General features: G+C 42.7%; 1 protein-coding gene across 1 annotated transcript in view; it reads left to right on the top strand.

Annotated features, from left to right (window-relative positions):
- The first annotated feature begins 362 nt into the window (after positions 1 to 362).
- SAMHD1 (SAM and HD domain containing deoxynucleoside triphosphate triphosphohydrolase 1) overlaps positions 363 to 20258 on the top strand; it is a 26217-nt gene continuing 6321 nt past the window's right edge. The window contains exons 1-11 of the mRNA XM_026867220.1: positions 363 to 382; positions 5191 to 5263; positions 6432 to 6592; positions 8273 to 8388; positions 9010 to 9080; positions 10117 to 10272; positions 12255 to 12355; positions 12464 to 12572; positions 13139 to 13230; positions 14599 to 14714; positions 17603 to 17742. Coding sequence (XP_026723021.1) covers positions 378 to 382; positions 5191 to 5263; positions 6432 to 6592; positions 8273 to 8388; positions 9010 to 9080; positions 10117 to 10272; positions 12255 to 12355; positions 12464 to 12572; positions 13139 to 13230; positions 14599 to 14714; positions 17603 to 17742 — 1140 coding nt within the window. The 5' untranslated portion in view covers positions 363 to 377. The remainder of the gene's footprint in view (positions 383 to 5190; positions 5264 to 6431; positions 6593 to 8272; positions 8389 to 9009; positions 9081 to 10116; positions 10273 to 12254; positions 12356 to 12463; positions 12573 to 13138; positions 13231 to 14598; positions 14715 to 17602; positions 17743 to 20258) is intronic.

Genomic DNA, 20258 nt, shown 5'->3' with positions numbered 1-20258 from the left:
TTCTCTCAAAACCCCAACTGTTCCACTCAAGCTATTTGCTAATGTTGTGGTTAGTCAACCTCAGGCGGTTTGGAGTGTGGTTATATGGCAGTTGTACACAAGTGCAGAGCTGTGCTTGTCTGCTGGTGGGTTTGAGCGCTTTGGTGTGCAGGTTGGCTCCTTGGCTGAAAACTTGTCAGAGGGTACACCATGCTGTGGATGAAAGGCCCCATCTATCATACTGAGATATTCCGGCTGCTCACACAACTTGGGAGGGGTGAGTTGAAAGAGCAGGCATCTGGGTGTGGCCATTGGTAGGGAAAGAAAAGCTGCTGTGATTTAGGGTGACAAGGCAGAAGGGTTGCGCTTTGGAGGAGGCAAGGTGTTGACAGGAGTCAATGAGGTATTTTTGATTTTTTTGGAAGAAGGGGTTAAGTGCAGCTGTTTGAAGTGTGTGCAGGTAGAAGTGGTGTGGTGTCATGAGGAAGACGGCTAAAGGCTTTATTTGTTTCTGAAGCATAAGGTAATTGTCTAATTGAAATAACAAGCAGAGATATTGTTTCTGTTTGGGGACTACTAGGAGGCTGGTTGCTTTTAGTACTTCACTGGCTGGCTGAGCATCAAGTGACCATATGGACACTCAGATGCACTGGACATCTGCAGGCTGCTCTCTGGGTCGTCAGAAACTTGTAGGTCAGGCTCTGTTAGTGCTGGGTGTCAGCAAGCAGGATGGGGAAGCCAGGAATCCCTCTAAGTGTGTGGTACAGGCAGTGGAGTCAAAGGGCTGTGAGAGTGGATGGATGGTGCTGGGGGTATGGAATGACATGCTACTGGGTTTTCTTTTATAAGGTGTTTCCTTAGGCGAGATCAGACATCTTGTTTCTGTTAAGCTGAAAATGTTGTGATTTGATTGAGAAATAGCTAGAGCCTTCTGCTTTTTTAGAACATCTCAACTTTGCACTAAAGAATGATCTCTTTGCGTGCATGTACTGGGTGTGGCTGATCTGGAATTGGTTTTCCCCTATAGCAGCCCCCATGGTGCTGTGGTTTATGCTGGGAGCTGCAGGGTGTTGGCAGCACCCTGGTGTGGTGGCTACTGCTGAGTGGTGCTTACACAGCACCAAGGCTCTTTCTGACATTCCCCCCCGCAAGTGGGATGGGGTGGGCAAGACCTCGGGAGGGGACACAGCCAGGACAGCTGACCCCAGCTGACCCGAGGGACATTCCAGACCCTGTGACGTCTGCTCAGTATAAAGCTGGGAGAAAGGAGGAAGGGGCTGGGGTCACCCTTGGTCCCCCGAGGCAACCACTCCGCGTATGGGAGCCCTGCTCCTGAGAAGGCCCGACAGCATCTCTCCATGGGAAGTAGAGAATAAATCTGTTTTCTTTTTTTCTTCTGCACACGGACCTTTGCTTTGCTTTGCTTATATTAAAACTGCTTTTGCTTTACCCACAAGAGTTGGTCTATCTTATTTTCTTTCCCTTCTTTGCCCTGTTGAGACAACAAGGGGAAGGGGAGGGGGAAGTGATAAGAGTGACTTAGTGGGTACCTGGCATTTAGCCAAGGTCAAACCACCACAGTGCGTCTTCCCACAGCATGCTGTGTCCGATGGTAACTTCCATCATTTCTCTGTGACAGCCAGTAATGAATGCATATATTTAGTTTCCTGCCATTTCTGGATGTTCAGCGGGGAGAGCTCGTGGTGACAGGGGCCTGGAGGCAGTGCTGTGGGTTTCCCTTCTGTTCTCATATTCCTGGAAGTGGATGTTTTGTGTGGCATGCAGCTAAATACCGATGGTGAGGATTTAGCCAGGCTGATCTCTGTGGAATAGTTAGGTGTGAATGGGTGCAGGAAAGGGGTTTCCTCATCCTTGTCACCAGTGGCATGAGGGAGGGTGTGGGCAAAGCAGGGAGGAGCGGAGGGGAGTGGATGGGGAAGTGTCAGCTCTCACCCTTTCAAAGACAGCCGGAAGTATTGCTGCTTGGGCTGTTGGAGGAACTATGCCTGCAGAGCCCCGGAAAACGGCAGTACTAACACCTGATTGGTGTGTAATCTCTTGGCTGGACCAGTCTTCTTGTGTGGACACCAGGTGAAAAATCCCATGCTGCTGTTTTTGTTCTGAAGAAGGCCAGGGAGCTCTGTGGCATGTCCCTGAGGTGATCAATCACACCAGGACTGCATTGACAGCGTGCTTTCCTATTGGAAGGCCAAACCCCAAGTGAGGGTTGTGTTCCTGGAGGCAGGGCAAGACGTCAAGCCGTGCAGGTCACTGACGTAGTATGTCAGGCGGGGACTATTCCTTTTGCTGCTCTCTCACCCATGTGTCGCACCGATCCGTCCCAGGCAGGACTCCAGCAGAGGGATCGTACAGTGCAGAGCTGTGTTTAATTCAGCCCTGCTGGAGGTGAGTGTCTGAAGCAAAGCAGCACATCAGGCTACGCTCTTTGTGGGCAGTGTTTGCAGAGGTACTTGTAAAGCTGTACTGTCAGTGGTACAGAGCTGTCCTTTTCCTGCTGTTCCTGTAGTTGCAGTCATTGCTAATTTTGTGAGATGGTAGGTGCCCACATGCCTTCCTCCTTACGCACCTGGCTATTTTCCAGTTAATTTTCTCCTTGCTCCTGAATTTTTGTGGCATTTAAAAGTATAATCATGTGCTTCAGACCAGCAGGCTGTGCCCTGTACTGTACAGTGCTTGCTTGATGCTGGGTGCTGCTTTGCACTGCCTCAGTGTCCTAGTTTTGGCTGGGATAGAGTTAATTTTCTTCCTTGTAGCTAGTACAGTGTTGTTTTTTGGATTTAGTATGAGAATATGTTGATAACACAAATGTTTTAGCTGTTGCTAGGTAGTGCTTATCCTAAGTCAAGGATTTTTCAGTTCCCCGTGCTCTGCCAGCAAGGAGGTCCACAAGAAGCTGGGAGGGAACATGGCCAGGAGAGCTGACCCGAACTAGCCGAAGGGCTATTTCATACCGCAGAATGTCATGGCCAGTGTAGAAGTGGGGGGAGCTAGCCAGGGGAGGCTGATCACTGCTTGGGGACATTGGTCTGGGCATCAGTCAGTGTGTGGTGAGCAATTGCATTGTGCATCACTTGTCTGTCTGGGATTTATTTCTCTCTCTCTTTTTAGTTACCTTCCTTTTCATTATTGTTTTTATTATTTCAATTATTAAACTGTTCTTATCTGAACCTATGAGTTGTACTTTTTTTATTCTGATTCTCCCCATCCCACTGCGTTGGGGAGGAGTGAGTGAGTGGCTGCTGTTGGCTGGGATAGATCACAACACTCACCCTCTCAAAAATGTCATGAAGTCCTGCCTCGTACTTTGTGTGACCCAGTGTATCTTTTTGGGCAATTGTTACCTGAGATGTGCCACATGACTATATGGTGGTGCTGCTGTGCATCCTGCAGCATTACGGCTCATTGAGAAACACTCTTGTGATGTTTGATCTCCATTATTAGCATGCTTTGAAGTGATAGCCGCTGAAGACCTCAGTTGTAATTAAGAATGTGGGGGTCATCTCTGTACATCAAGTTTGGGAGTTTTCAAGTCTGCTGGAGCAAAGATGCTCTAGTGCATCTTTGGTTGTTTAAGTGTGTGGTTCTGTTTGTTAAGTGTCTTTAAGAGAGAACTTGTCCCTGCACTGTTTCTGAGGATGGTGATGGAGGTGCCAGCTGAGGTGGTAGCCATAGCCCTGGTTGGAAAGGTTACATGTTTCTTGTAAGTAGTAGCTGAATATTCTTGGTCTCATCTTCAGGACAGACCTCAAAGAGCAGTTGCAGTGGCTTTTCCTGGGAGTGTAAGGATAGGTGTGTACCAGCTCCTGTTTTGCTGGCTGCAGAAATGTTCCTTGGCTCTTCCACCACACAAGAGAGAGGAAGGGCGGGGCAGGTGCAGGTGGTCCTCTTGTCCTCCGTGTTAGTTGCTTTCTGTAGTGGGCTCTTCCAGGAGCACCCTTGTAAGCGTCGGGGGGTTTGTGATGGTTCCTACGGGCTGAGCTGCTTGGGATGTGAAGTAACACGCTGGTCCAAATCACCCACCGGTGCTTTTCATCTTGCTTGCAAGTGGGGATATCTAAAGACTTGTGACAGTCGGAGAGCAGGGGAGGCTACAGCTCCCTGTGAGGGAAAGGGGTACAAGTGGTTAAGACAAAAACTGCTCACCAGCATCTCAGACATTATATACATTTAATAATTTATGGATTGTGAATTATTAAATGATTTGGATGAAAATATGTAGTGCATCAAGCAATACTTTGTGCTAATAGTTGACATGTTATAGTATTGCTTTCTGTTAAAGTTTAAATTGAAAGTCTGATGTAAAACTGATCTCAGGATGGTTAACTGCTGAAGAATGCAAAAGGGAGCAAATCAGACTTTCTTGTGATAAAGTGTTTGCTGTTTCAGCAAACTGTTTTGCTCAAGGACAAGACTTGCAGACAGAGTTTCTAAAAGTGGGTGTAATAGAGTATTATCTCTCCCTCCAGACTTTGTCCCGCCTGTGCTCTTAGACTGCTGTGGCTGCAACAGAGTAGCTGCATTGAAAGCATGTGTTGATTGTGAAGGGGACCTTTAATAACTTATCAAAAATGACAGCAAAATATCTTAATGAAATAGAAGAAAAAGTTCTCAATAAAATTAGAGCATCTTTTAAACTCGGGTGGTTCTACTGTTGGAGTTGAAACTGATTTCTGTAAAATTCAAGTTAACTTGGCAAAATTAAACTCTTAATATACAGATTTGACTAACTGCAAGAAATTTTTATGGAAACAATTTATTTGGACTTTGAAATTTTAGTTTGAGGAATTTTTCAGCCTTAAAAAATGCCAGTTATTCAGGCACTGCATGTTGTCTTTCCCATAAAATTAAAGGAGTTATCCCCAAATGTGACTTTCCCAAAAAGAAATGGCTGAAAAATTGTGTATTTCCTGATGCTTCTATTTTCGGTTCTGTGTAGGTGGGAGAAGCACTTACACTGCTTTACAGATAACTTATGTAGCTATTTGTTCTCTTCCTACTATACTTGACTTTAGAAGGATAAGTGCTTTCAGTATTTTTCTGAAAAAGCTGCAGAAATATCTATTTCCATAGAAAAGTCAATGGCTATCACAGTAATACTAACTTGCACAAGTAATTCCATATGTACTGCAAACTGTAAAGGGAAATTCTTTGCAGACTTTGCTCTCAATGTTGTCTTTTTTTCCTTTCTAGCCTCCCAGCTGAGCGACTGAGAGTGCTGGCCTGCCTGAACGACCTGAGACAGCAGCACGTGGACGTCATGAAGGTAGCCCCAGCGCCGTGTCAGGAGGACTCTGCTTCCAGGGCCTCGGCTCTGCCTCCTTTTGCCTTGGTGGTGCCAGCTGGTACTGTGGTGGTGCTTTTCCTTTGCAGAGCAGCAAACTCCAAGCTCTTCTTGATCGTGGGTGGTCTTTGGAAAACCACGTTAACCAGAAAAATTGTTAAAATTATCAGCTAAGAGCTTTATGTGGGTACCTGACAGTTGTGAGAGATTGAATGAGCAGATGAGCTGTTTGAAACACGTTGAGAAATCTCCCTTTCACATCTTTGTGTGGAGCCTCTCTTTGGTTTTTGTTTTATTAGTTTAGCCCCAGGCTTGGATTAACAGACTCCTCCTCACTTCCACTGTTTACCGTGTCCAGCAGTCACTCACAGTGGTTTATGTTGGTTTAACTCTGGCCAGGGCTGCATACGTTCCTTAGTAGTCTGCACATCTGCTAGAGCCCTGTCAGCTCAGTGGCCGAGAGTAGAGAGAACACAGGAAAACTTGATTTGCCTCAGTATTTTACCAAGATATATGTGTGATGAAATAGTTTTATCTGCTGTTGTGAGGCAAGGATTAAATGTGTGTGTTTATCTTCTATAGTAAGTCACTGTAGTTAACTCAGATGTAGTTAAGAGAGTAGTTACTCTCTTAAAACGTGTGTGCTTAGGAATGATCAGGGAGTACTTCTTTCATATTTCAGTTACCTTGGGTTTTGTATTTTGTTTTATGAAAAAGGTAAGAGTCATAATTTCCACTCTGCAAAATTTCAAAATGGATTTTGAAAAACAGTGTCAAATTAAATACTTACTAACTATCTCAGACATGTATTGCAGTGTCCTGCTTTAACTGGAACAGCAGATTAATAAAGACAGTGGTTTTCTCAGGTGTTAAGTTTCGGAATTACACAGGTGCTGATAACATTTTTAGAGATTTTGACTTTAATTCCCTTGCCCTCTGAAATATGTAGCTTTGTCTTTGTTGATGTCACACAAGTAGTTCTCCAGGATAAATCTTGGTATAGGGTAGGCAGGATATGGCTGTTTTACAGGGGAAAACAACACCCTCTCCCACCAAATACCTAACCATTCTAGATATCCTTTCCCTTGGTGCCTGTTCTGTTCAAAGTCAAATTTTAAATGTTAATTACACTGTTGTTTGGCTTTTGTAGGTTTTTAATGATCCAATTCACGGGCACATTGAAATACATCCACTTCTTGTTCGCATCATCGACACACCTCAGTTTCAGCGCCTCAGATACATTAAGCAGCTGGGTGGCACTTACTTTGTATTTCCAGGAGCCTCTCACAACCGCTTTGAACACTCTATAGGGTAAGGTGTTGTCTTGTGTGCACACCTCTAGCATTTGGTTCCACTGATGAGTTTGATTCCACTAATGTGGAGTGCCAGCAAAGGGCCATCTTTGTCTTTGAGCATTGATGGAAACTGCTGTGGTGGCATTTTTGGTCTCATAAATGTTCTGGGATATCCTGTGTGATTATGGGCTGTTCCCTTGAACTTCATTCCATAATGACAGATAAAGAAACCTAGAAGATGGATCAGTGTTAGATTTCCTACCTGAGACTGCTTTGTGTTCTCCCTGGCCAAAATTTGAGTTTTAAAGCATAAACCTGGGCTGCTGTTAACAACTTGCTGGACAGTTGTAATCCCCTTATATTGTCTAGTACAGCTAAACCCCATTTTACCTGGAATGTTTGCATTTGTAGTGTCTGCATGTGTGCTTTATGCAATGGATGGCAGATTGACAGGGTGTTAGCTGTAATAAAAGTTAAACAAAAACAAATGATGAACATGAGCCTTCCCAGTGTTGCTAGGTCATTCACACTGCAGAGAAGCTGAATAATGACACATTTAAGCTTGTTTTAAATGCATTAAAGGTGCAGAGAAATTAAACCAGTCAGTGATTTTTATTCAGGTGATCTGGCCAGCCTAAAGCTGCTTTCCTTAATGCTGGAATGTTGTAGAGTAAGTCTGCCTTCTGCCCCTGCCCCTTGACACTAAGAGGACGAAAAGGGCAGTTGCAAAAGGGTCAGATCAGTGAGGCAAGCTGGAACTAATTGCATTTGGTACACCTGAAAAGGCAAAAATGTGAGGGATATAAACAAAGCTCTCACAGTGGGAGCCTGAAAACTCCAATGGTATCAACAACCTTTTCTTTTAAACAGGTCAATTAATCTATGTTGTTAAATTTAGGACAGTTGTTCTCAACTTGTATATCATTTTGAAGATTTCTAATGTTAAAATAATAGTGAACTTTGTATGCTTATTGGTCTAGTAAAAAACCACAAACCAGTAAAATTTGGTCAAATAAAAGATACTACCTCATAATATAAAATCTCGTCTTGCTGTAAGACATTCTGCAAGGGGGACTATTGAGGCAAGTAGAGAAGGAAGTTGGGGTAGAGCTTGTGAACAGTTTATAGGAGTACGTGCTGTATGTTTGTTTCTTCTGGTTTTGTGTTGTGAAGAGAGTCCCATTCAGTGACATTAAATGTCAAATCTGAAATGAATGGGACAGTAATTGTGTAGATAAATGTCATAAGCTATTGTTAAAATTTGTTTGAAAGAAGAACAAAATGCTGTAGTGACTGTTGTGTGCCGTTGCAGCTGCATGGACTGGACGTCCAAAGGGTGCTGCTGTGTATGTAAGCGGTGGTGCTGCAGGATGCACACCACCGATGCTGCGCTGCTGCTCGCTGCCACACTGTGCTTGTGTGTTGTGAAGTGCTGCAGGGTGCTGCTGGCTCTGTGTTTTGGGCATGGCAGCTCATGCTTTTTTACTTTCTAATGGGTTGCTGATGACCAAAATTCTGCTACAGGAAATAGTTTGTTTCTGTGATTCTCTTGAAGGTTAGGGCTTGAGTATTTGTTGTGTGCTGCCTCTCAGACAAGGGCCGTGACTTAATAGAGCAAAATAGAATAGGTGAACTGCTCTTTTTCTGTTCAGTCTAACAGCACTATAATCACTTTATTCCCCTCGCCCCACAACAGGGTGGGCTACCTAGCAGGATGTCTGGTTCGTGCACTGAAGGAGAGACAGCCAGAACTGGATATAACCCAGCGCGACATCCTCTGTGTAGAAATTGCTGGCCTTTGTCATGATTTGGGTAAGCAACACTTGAGATGTCTTGTTGTCTCTGAAAGCCAACCTGGGTGAAGAGCTGGCTGCAAGATAACAATGTGAGAGCTGTTTTGGGCTGTCAGTTCACGGCCATGTTCTGAGATAGGATTCATCTGTTTCTGTTTGGTCCAGAGTATCTCTGCAGAGGCAACTGCACTTGATGAATCTATACCCACTCTCTACTCTTAGCTAGTTTTTGTCTTGTTCCCATATGGTGTTTAGAGTTCTGTCCTCAGTGGCTGAAGTGTCCATTTCCTTCTGTGATGTCCTCAGGTCTCAAAACATTTCAGAGTGAAAAATAGTGGCTTTTTCAAAAATCATTATGATTATTTTATAATTGCTTATTTTAATCAAAGCTAGCACCAAGTAGTTAATGTTCTTAGTGTTATTGCAGTACTTGCTTGCAGTGTAGGTAATGGAACTGGCTGTGTTAAATGCAGTAGTACTTAAGGTGTCTTAGGAAAGTGTACTCACTCTAGCTGAATCTTCCTTGTAGATGATGTCATGATCAAGTCAAATACAAGAGAATCCACATCCTTCGCTTGCTCAAAATGTTTTTACTGACAACCATGTCTCAGATTAAATCTGTGTAATCTTTATTTTTAAGGTCATGGGCCATTTTCACATATGTTTGATGGAAGATTTATTCCACTTACTCGTCCAGATTTGAAGTGGAAGGTAGGCTTTATACTAAAATAGAAAACTGCAATTTTTAAAGGGAGAATAATTTATCTTTAGACTGCCAGTGTTTGTGAGAATAATAGTGATCATCTAGTCTTATTGCATTGTTTTGATGGCATAATTAAAAAACAGAATGTTGTCTTCTAATTTTGTGATGATTTCCTTGTTCTCTTTAACTGTCTGAGGAACGTCAGCCCCCTCAGCATAGCCGTGAGCAGAAGCAATCTTACTGGCAAAACAGAAAGAGATGTGGGTAGGAGTGAGTGAGGGCAGGTATTTGTCACCAGCATCTTTTCCCTGAAAGTTCAAATGTTCTTGAACTCCTGTACTTTCATGAGTTCTCTTTGTGTACGCATGTCCTCCTCATGCAGATGTCACAGTGGGTGTCACAGAGGAGAAATGAAATGTCTTGGTCTTGTCAGTGCCTGTGTGTGACTCTGAAGAAGCAGAATTTGTTAGGGCTGCACTGATCATTTTAAGCCAAAAATGTGCCTTAAACCGTGTATTGCGAGCTTTCTTCAGAATATCTTTTACAGATGCAAAATACTGATAGGGAACTCCATTTCCAGTTTAAGATTTTAGTTTAAGGCCAGGTTATTTAATCCAGTGTTTAGAGTTCAAACTTTCAGAAACTTTGAACAGAGTTTCAAGGGTTGTTTACTGTGTATGAAATGTAATGCAGTCCTTTCAGGCCTCTCTCTGCTTATAATTGCTGAGCAAAATCAGCTGAGTAAACTTGTTAATCTTCTGCACAGCAGTATTTGTTGCTATGTCTTTTAGTATTGTTAACTGTCTTACTGCAGTTTGTTAAAATACAAAATTAACATCTCTGTGGTGAAGAGTGTGTTTCTGGGCTCTGTAGACATTATTTTGTTAGATGGAAAATGAACAGAAAATCCCCCAAGTGCTGAGCTTTCACACCACTGTGCCTGGGTGCCCTGCCAGGCGGTGCTGCTGCCTTAGGAGAAAGCTGTGACACTGCAGGAAAGATGCTTAAACTTCATAATGTAACATTTAGGAGTTTTTTTCACAGCATGAAACTGCTTCTGTTGAAATGTTTGAGCACCTGATCACTTCCAATAAGCTAGAAGAAGTCATGAAATCATATGGTCTTGTCCTGGAAGAAGATATGAACTTCATCAAGGAACAAATAGGAGGGCCTATAGATGAAACCGCTTGTGAGAAGTCGGTGAGTCAGTGTACTGCTCCGGTGGTTATTAATTTTACTGAAAGACTAGATCATCTTTGCTTCTGCTATGATTTATTATTTATTTTTAGCCCCATTAATTTCTGAGGATCATGGCACAAGAGATGCTGGATAAGTGTAGTGTTTATTTCTTACAGTGTTGGTAGGACGTGGTAGCTTCACTATGTTATGTGCTTACATCTTCCTGATAAGTTCTTACCTCAGAGTCTTCAGATGAGAGAAAAGCTTAAGAATGTGTTTAATGAACTGAATTCACTGTAACTAGATTGGTAGACCTGAATTTTTAATGAAAACCTTAAATGACCAGGTTAGGCTAACAGCCTGTTTACTGGATGCCTGAAAGTGGTGGTGATGGGAGGTTGTGTTTTCAGGTGTCCATATGAAGAAAACTTGGAGATAGTTTAGGTTAACAAGCTGATAATGGATAAAAAAACCTGAGAACGGGAAGAGGTGAGTCAATGAGCAATGCAAAGCATGGCCCAAGTGTCAGGGCAGCATCAGCTTTGACAGCAGCAAAATGCTTGGATTTATTGCAGTAACAAACACAGAGGCAGTGATAAGACTTGAAGAAATGTGCTGCCTCAAGAGACAAGGAAGAAGAGAATGTGATTATTATTAATCCTTGCAACTCTGTGAAAGAATTAAGTCCTCTCTTCTCACTTTACACGTTGCCCCACACAAATTGCCCACAAACATTAGCACTTACCCATTATTTTCTGCTGTATAGTGTGTAGTTCAACCATGTGTACTCCAGCACTCTCATGACAAACATAGGGAACTTCACATAATAAAAATTCAGTCTGAGATCTTACAGGAAGGGCATATTTATTTACACAGTCTGCAAGTTGATTTTTACCCCCTTGCACTCATTTGCACACAAATCTTGCTGCTTGCCACTTCCATGCATCTTGTGCCAGGTTCTTACCCAAAGTCTGTTTCCCCTTGTTTGCATTCTATGCCCGTTTTCCAGCAGGAGAACAGGAAAAGGGGTGTCATACATGATACATGGCCACCTTCTTGGTGTCAGGCTGCAGGATCTTCTACTGGCTGTCATTTGTACTGTGGTGGTCTTCCCCGAGTACAGGCTTCTCTGCTGATGAGGCACCTGTGCTGTGATGCTATCACTTCCCAGACCTTCTGGTACTGACGTGAACAATGGGTTATTTGTGTGTCAAACAAATGGTGTCCTGAACACTGTTGCAGTAGCAGAGCTCTTTGGGATCAGCACAGGGTATTTTTATCTATGATGTGCTCAATTCCTGCTTCTTACACACATTTGCATTCTTACTCATATCAATTTTAGCATATAACATGAAAGCCATTTATCTGGTTGCATATAGTGTTTTCTGCCTTCAGAATTTCAAGACCATTTTATGGCATTTTTTGTTTAGCTGAAGTATCATTAAATTTAAAAAAAAACCTACTTATATTCAACTTTTATCCTATTGTTTTGTTGCTGATTTCCTCTTCGCCTCATGGCTGAATTATCCCTTGTAGGTTAGGAGTTTAAGTAGCTGTCTGTTTAAACCATTTTTGTTTAAAACACCTAAATAATTCTTAAAACTCTGTTCTGTAAAGTCCTATAGTTGATTGCAGAAGACTGCAAGACAGTGACGTGTTTGTGGGTTTAATTCCCTGAGAGGATAAAATGATTCCAACCTTTTCCGCTCCTTGTTGCTGGGTGGGGTTTTTTTTGGCATTTCAAAGCTGCAGGCTTTGCTTTAGTAGAATGGGAAATGAGATACTTGTGTACATGGTTGTTATTCTTCCTGATATTCTGGGAAGTCAGCTGCTTAAACCCTAGTTCTGGATTTCTAATGCCCAACAGCTTCTGAAAGCTTTTATTGTCTTTGTGTTCTTCACTGCTGCAGTGTTGGATGCCTTTAAAAAAATGATTTGACATTGTTTGCACAATTTAATTTCTTATTGTTTCTGATTTTTTTTTTTCTTGGCTCGCCTGGTAGTGGCCCTATCGTGGTCGACAAAAGGAGAAAAGTTTCCTGTATGAGATAGTAGCTAACAAAAAAAATGGCATTGACGTTGACAAGTGGGACTATTTTGCAAGGTAAAAACCTTATAGCTTTTGGTTTCATTATGAATTCCTACTGAAACAGTGCTACTGTATGTACAAGTATGATCTCATTGTTAAACACTCTCTGTGGAATATTTTCAGGGATTGTCATCACCTAGGAATCCAGAATAATTTTGATTATAAGCGATTACTTAAATTCACTCGGGTCTGTGAAGTGAAAAACCAGAAGCATATCTGTACCCGTGACAAGGTAAGCAGTGTGTGTGAACTGAGGGAACACTCAGCAGCAAAATGTGTGCGAGGTGAGCACGGAGAACACCCGGGGCATAGCAAAGTCTGCCTTGGGCAGCACGCTGCGGCTGCGTGCTGGCTTATGGCAGGGTGCTGGGGTTGCCTGCTGGACGCTTTTTTAGCCTAAGAGAGGAAGTAGTTGCTGCTCTGAACGCTGTTCTCAGAAGCAACTGAGTTAAGGGAGGGACAGAGCAAGCCTGATGGCGGGTCCTTCCAGGGAAGACTCTACAGAACCATCAACTGTGCATGATCCTGCCCCAGGTCTTCTGAGCAAGAGGTGACTGTGGCTTTGGTGAGTGGCTGCTAAAGGGGCAAGAAGTCCTCTGCCCAGGCTTCCTGGGGTCAGTGTCAAGTCTCTGCTCTCTCACGGCAGCCTGAGTGTTTCAAAATCTGTAAATTGTGAAAAATAACCATTCTGCTCTGTGCTGCAAATGGAAGGAGACAACTCATTTGATTCCTTGATTGTTTTAGCTTTCCAATTAAGAAAATGTCAAAGTAAAAGATGATTGGGTTTTTTTGATTCAGGAAGTTGGAAATTTGTATGATATGTTCCACACACGGAATTGCCTGCACCGGCGAGCATACCAGCATAAGATTGGCAACATCATTGAAATAATGCAAGTATTATACTTTCCTTTTCTTGCATTCTATTTATTTTTAAGTTCTTGAAACAGTATATCTATTTGGAATATTCAGATAATCTATAACGTGTGACATAGAATAAAAGCCACTGGGCTATATAACCCAATTCTTGTGGCAAGGCTCAGTGCTTAAAGTATTATAGAAGTTGTAATTAACAAAAAAAAAAACCAAACCAAAACAAACCCCAAAAAAACCACCACAACAAAGATGACAATATCCTTCCATGTCAAATTCCATTACAGGAGAATTACTAAAGCCCTGAAGAAGCATAGGACTAGGGTGTGCTTATGCTGTTTTAACTGCTGACAGCTGAAGTCAAATCTTTATCTACAAGTTAGAGACCACTTAACTCAAACTGGTTGGTTAACAGAACAAAGCTACTAACAGAGTAAAATAAAGAGTAGGCTTACTGTGACTCAGCTGAGCCCTGACTTTGTGTTTATGGAGTGCCATAGCATGAATTGCTCAGGACTAGTTCAGCTGCCTACTTGCATTTGTACCTCTTTTGTTGATGTCCATAGAAGTTTTCCTATAGCACTACTCTTTTTGCCTTTCTTGAAAAGCAGAAATCCTCAAGTATTTTTTCATTAGCTGAGTAACCATCCACTAAATTTGGAAAAAAGGAATGTAGAGGATTGCGGAGTACAAGAGTGATTTGTAACTGCTTTCATTTCATAAACTTCAGCTCTTGGTTTAGTGATCCTCTAAAACTCAGACTAAAAATGCTAAGGTTTGACAGTACCTATGTGTGAGGAGTAAAACAGCGAAAAAATTTAGTTCTTGGCTTACCATAATTACAGCAGCCTCTCCAAATGAGTGTATGAGCTGGAAATGACAGTGAGGTACAGGGAACTCTGGAAGAACTCAATCTTTAGAACATCAGTTCTTCCCACCTGAAAATACCACGTGTTTGTGATGCTTTACCTTTACACTTTGTATTCTCTCAGTTAACTCCTGGAACAAAAAGTCTGTGAAAGGACTTTGCCATCTGTGAGGCAGCTTTGTTGCAGCTGAGTGACCATGTCACTGTCTTGCAGGGTTCTGCAGTCATCTAAGCAATGTGAAACTCATAGTCGGAAGCAGAACAAAGTGAACTTTCTCATTCATTGAAAGAAGGTTAAAGTCTGATCTGAACCCCTTTTCAGTAAATGGCAAGACTGTTGCAGTGTGCAATGACAGCACGGAGATAGGATATATTGCAGTGTGATCAGGGCCTGCTGTGTGCTTGGAATGCAGTTTTGTCTTCTATTTATAACATACTAATGCATTTCTTTTTTGACTCTTGAGCAATAAGGTGTTTCAAAATTATGCTAGTCTTAAATCTTAATTTTGTCTCTAACTAGGATTACAGAAGCCTTTCAAAAAGCAGACAATTTTTTAAAAATTGAAGGCTCTGAAGGAAAACTGTACCAGATTTCTACAGCAATGGAAGACATGGAAGCCTACACTAAGCTAACTGGTATGAGTGCTCAGATTATTTATTTTTCTTAAAGAAAAAGAACGTGAGTACCTGTTAAAATGCTGCTTTTACAGCTGTTGGTACAGTGGGCCCTTGCCCATGACTCAGACTTTCAGTTGCTGCTTTTGTGCACAGATGGTATTGGACTGTTCAATCTCTGTGCTCTCATATCTTGCTGGGAGAGCAAGGCCTTCTACTTTAAATTATTTTTATGCTGAGAGACCCAATTTCTTATGTTCTGCACACATTCAAATTCAGATTATTGCAAGCAGTGCTGTCAGGAAGTCCTGCCTGTGCCCTGAGATTGTTGCACTTGTGACAAGTTAGCTCTGGGTGATACAGCATCTCGCTACATCAGGTAGAGGAGTACTGTGTGTGTGTTGTAGTGGGAAACTAACCCCAAGGCAAGTTTCAGAGGGCTCCAGTGGGGACTGATTTCATTTGCTTGAGACATCGCTGCCCTGCTTGCAAATATAACAAGAAAACAGAATATGTGAACATTTTAGTATATTGCTGAAAGTTTCTGGTTGCTTGGATAAGAGCTTGTGAGAATGGTTCTGGTAGGGTAAGGACATGGAGCAGCAACCCACTTGAAGACATGTGGGGGAACTCCAGCATGATTATGGAGCAAAGCAAACAGGAGCTGGGACTTGTGATGTCTTCCCATTTTTCAAGGTCTGGGTCAGTGCTGTGAAGAGAAAACAGAGAAATTACTGAAGTCAGGGAAATTGACTTCAGTTGTATTGTGTCCTCTGTTACCTAGTTCCAGGACTTCCCACCACTGTGGCATCTTGGCTTTGTCTGCCCCTCCTGGTGTTCACCGTGCACACCAGCATTCTGTGCTGTGGCATGCTCTTACCAGCTCCGTCAGCGTGGGGGATGGAGGCAGGTGTGGCCAGGGCAGACCCTGCTACACTGAAGAGTTTGTGGATGGGTGCCTGCAGGGCAGAGGATGCTGCAGACCCTGCTGAAGAGTGCTCCCAAGTACTGGTAACTCTCACAGCACCTCCGAGCTACAGCTCACAAGGACTCCCAAGGCATCTTTCCTGAGTGGAAAGGCAACTTTGTGAGTTTCCATCACCAAGCCTTGGCTGGCCGACAGAGGCTTAAGAACTTCTATCTTTGGTCCATGGACAAGATGACAGAGGCTGAGGGCACTGTTGCAGAGGATCCTGTGTGCATTAACCTGTGTTGTGCTAAAGGCCTTTTGCTGGCAATCCTTCATCTGCCGCAGCCACATGCAGACTGGTCGCAGACCTGCTGCATCAAGGGGGTGAAGGGGCTGCACAGTGCTGAGATGAGGAGCTGCGCAACCCCTCTGATGCTGTGTGCCTCTTGCCCAGGGAAGGAGAAGGGACAGTAGCTATTAGCATGAGTTGCAGGCCTTGAAAGGCTGAGCAGAAAGGTGAGAACTGAGATTAAGTTCTTACTGGTCTAGGATCTGTTCCCTGGAGGCTATCTGGTCTGTAAGTTCAGCCGTGCTAGAAAGTTACCACTTGGGTCTTGTAACTGCCTGCTGACCTGTGCTGCCTGGGGAGGAGCACAGCTCAGGCCGAGGAGACCAGAACTGACCTGTCTTAGAGTCTGCCACAGCAAGGAGCTGCTTTCTGTGGCTGTCCTGTTCAACAGGGAGAGCTGAACAGCAGGGAGAGTGATGTGAGGAATATGCCAACATCAGATTTAACAGTGGAGCATGAAAGACGAGTATGTTCTCCTCCCCTTAAGGCATTTCCTTCCGTGCCTCCAGTGGTTGCAACCTGGGCATTTCTGAGAGGACAGTAGGCTTGTTTTCAGTAGTCCTTGATGAGTGATTTTTCTGTGGAACTGTCCTCTTGGATCTTTGCAAACGATAAACCTCTGTGAGGTTTTGCAGCAGAAAGTTTCCTAGCTTTCTTCTGTGATGGGTGAAGAACTACCATTAGCTTTTAATTTTTTTGCCTCCTGATTTGACAGCAGTTCTTACTTTTAGTAAAGGATGAGACAGCAAAATGTTCTTTGTTACTACTGCTTTTGCACAATGGATGTGTCCATGGGCTGCTTATTTCCCCTGCATTATCTCTTCTCTCAGTCTGAAGAGACCTAGTCTGCTCCTCATGGAGAAGTTCCTGACTTTGATCAACCTTGTCCATAAAAAAACAACCCTCGGTTAAAGCTGTTCTGGTGCGTGGCTCTTAGGTTGCTGTTGGAGTGTGTTGGGAGCCTCTTAAGCCAGTTGTGGTCCTAAGCGGGGCGTTGCAGATCTGTGCTCACAGCACATGTCAAAGGTTTCTGGGTATTTCTGGCTAGGGAGTGTGAATAGACAGAGTGCTGCTGTGTGGTCGTGACAGACAAGCAGCATCCTGACAGCAGCAGTCTCTTTAGAGCAGCCAAAATTAACCTTTTTGCTCTGAAGCCACTTCAAAAGAAACCTCTGTCTTGCGGCTTGTATTGGTGGTGGGAGGCACACTGTGTGCTTCGCTGTCATGTGGAGACAGGAGGGAGGACTTTGTTGCTAGCATCCAAAGCCTGAGACATTTTGAAGGTTTAATGGAAGCACTTTACTTTTTTACAAGATAAGGCACCCTTGTCCCTGAGCTGGTTAGTGCTGGGATCCAGGGTATTCTGCTGAACAAGATTGACCAAGAAGAGGAAGCAACTTCTAGTGAAATAATAAAACTGTTGCAATGGTGAGAATTGAGCTAGTTTTTCCAACAACAGCTGTTACAAATCTGATTATAATCAAGGTGATATTATAAGTGACTTCTCAGTTGTCAGACTCTGTGTTCAGTCATTCTCCAAACTCCTGAACCAGCAGTTTTTCTTTTGCTTTAACCTTTGTCCCTGTACATGCATTTTGCTGCGACACTGGATTGTGACATACTTAACAAAAATCAATACAACTTTGGCAGATAATATCTACCTGGAAATCCTGCATTCAAGTTGTCCAGAACTGAAGGAGGCACGAGAAATTTTGCATAAAATAGAACGACGTGAATTATACAAGTTTTTAGGAGAGACTCAACCTGAAACAATGAGGGAAATTGTAAAGGTAATGTCTGTTGGTGGAAGATTCTGAATTCTGCCCCCATAAAAATGTACTCTTAAATTGCTGACCATCTTTTTTTAACCTGTTTCTGTGTGGGTTTTGTTTGTTTTGGGTTTTTTTGCTTAACTGCTATTCCAGAGAGTGAAAAGTTCTCCTCCTGTCTTTATGTGGTTGAGTCATGAAACATAGGAAACTGGGAAGAGCTTTATGTACAAATAGCCAGAAGAATGGCCAGAGGTGGAAATTCAGATGTTGATTATTGGAGAAATATTTTCAGAAAAAAACTGTTTACTGAAAAATACAAAATTATATAAAAAGCTGTTATAGTCCAGTGATTAAGAAGGCTATTAATATCATCTTGTGTTCCTTAAACTTTCAGAATAATAAGGAACACATTTCCTTTGAATCATAATTTGTGTGCTTTACTTTGAGAACAAACATCAAACTGAATAATAAATTTCTAATTTCTTGGTATTAAGTTCTATACTTGGCATGAGCATGTGTGTATTTTTTCCACTGTCTGCTTTTCAAAGCACTCATCAGACATTGGCTTAACCACTGTTATTTTACTTAAAAATAATGTTCTATTAGAGCTGATGTTACTTCAGATGTCTCAGCTTTTCTTGTAATGTGCTATACCATGTTATTAAATCATCAGTTAATTATCTTAATTAACTTCAGCCATGATGCTTAAAATTTTCCACGCCAAATTTCCAAAAGTGGCTGACTCTCTCTAGAAAGCCTTAATAAAAGTAATTCAGCTCTTATAAAGAACAAGGTTAGAGAAGAACTGCTAGATGTCTTACTGCTCTCTTCATGTTTTTGTTTGAAGAGAAGGTTTGCTTATGTTCTTTGTCTAAGAAAAAGTGCTGTTAAGAGATTCTGTATTTTAAAAAGGTAGAAGGAAATAGGAGGAAGGAAAATGTGAAATGGTTGTATATTGATGGTCAAGTTTCTGTCCTTATGAGGAGTTCAGGATAGCCTAACAAATAAGGAGATGGGGAGGAGAGTAAATTGCATGAGTTCCACCTTTAAACGATTCCTTTTAGAAGCTTGGGTAATGAAAAGAAAAACTCTCACTTCAAAAATCCAGCCAGAGGCATTGAGTCTTGGGGTATCCAGTGTGGTGTTCTGGAGGGAGTCTGGATCGCTGTGGGTGCCATAATTATATCCAGATAATGCTTTGCAGCTTCTGATGCTCAGCTGAAGTAGTGGGGGAGAATTTTTCCTCCTGTGGTGCAGGAGTTGCCTGTGCAGGACTGTTGGAGGTTCAACTTCCTCTGAAGTGCTGGAGGTGAGCAGTGGCTGGTCAAGACATAGCTGTGTCTGTTCTGCTCCTTAAGAGACCATGATGCTGTTATGTTTAGAATTATAGAATGGTTGGGGTTAGAAGGGGCCTTTAAAGGTCATCTGGCCCAACCCCCCTGCACTGAGCAGGACATCTTCAACTAGAATAGGTTGCTCAAAGTCCCATCCAATTTTGTGATCCTCAAGCTGGCCAGAGCCAGGGGAACATCCCAAGTAGCTACAGAGTTCTTGAATTCAAAACTTAAGTTTCCAGTTAGTGGAGACTGGAAGAGGTAACTTTAAAAAAAACAAAAGCAAGGAAACAATGACAAAGAAAAGGAGAAAGTTGACATACTTACCTACTGATACAGACTAGAAATAGAATAGCTTATAAACAGGCTGCCTCCTGCCAGTTGCCTTCTGGCAATTCTTTCCTCTAGGTTTGCTCTCAGTCTAAGCCTTTCCTTGGCTTCCTGAGTCACAACAAACCACACAAATACCTCAGCTTGGCAATGTGTGTGATTTCCTGCTCTTAGAAGTCTCCCCATCTTTGCAACAGACAAATCATCAGCAAAAATAATTCTGCTAGCTGAATTCCTTCCCTTCCAGGCCTGTCTCCTGGATGCTCTGTACTGCACTGGAAGGTTTTCTGCCGTGAGTCACAGTTGCTCCCAGGAAATCTTGTGTCTTCTCCACAACATAGCAGCCCTGGACAAAGCTAAACAGGCAGCCTTCTGTCTCCTGCTCAGCCACAGCCTTTTAATGAGAACTTACATATTTCCATGAGCAACTACTCTCCATCACGCTGTGCTCCTCTGCTTGGCTTTAGCCTAGCTATCAGCAGGAATATTCTGCCAAATATTCAGGTCCAAAACCAGACAAAACCCGATTGTGGGTCTCAGCTCTTGAAGTAGGCCACCATCCCCTACAAAATTTGTCTAGGAGGTTGCTGCTTCTGTTTTTTGGTTTGGTTTATTTTTTTTTATAGTGATCAATGATACTGTCTTGGGGGGTTTTTTATGTGTTTCAATGTAGAGGTATAAAAGGTTTGTTAAGAGGATGAGATCCTGCAGCCCTTTGTTTTTAAAAAAAAAAAAGTTCAGTAAAAACATTTAGGATTCAGGTTTGGGGAACTTAGTTGCAAAACAATTGCATGAACGTACTTTCTGCTTTCGTGGACACTTCAACGTTGTGGATGGACTGACTCCCACCCTCCCTCTCTCTGCCACCCC

The sequence above is a fragment of the Athene cunicularia genome, unplaced genomic scaffold, assembly GCF_003259725.1.
Source record: "Athene cunicularia isolate RWA unplaced genomic scaffold, athCun1 SCF_2, whole genome shotgun sequence".
In the NCBI taxonomy this organism is placed as follows: Eukaryota; Metazoa; Chordata; class Aves; order Strigiformes; family Strigidae; genus Athene; species Athene cunicularia.
Note: the sequence above shows the minus strand (reverse complement) of the source record. Positions and strands in the feature narration are given on the sequence as shown.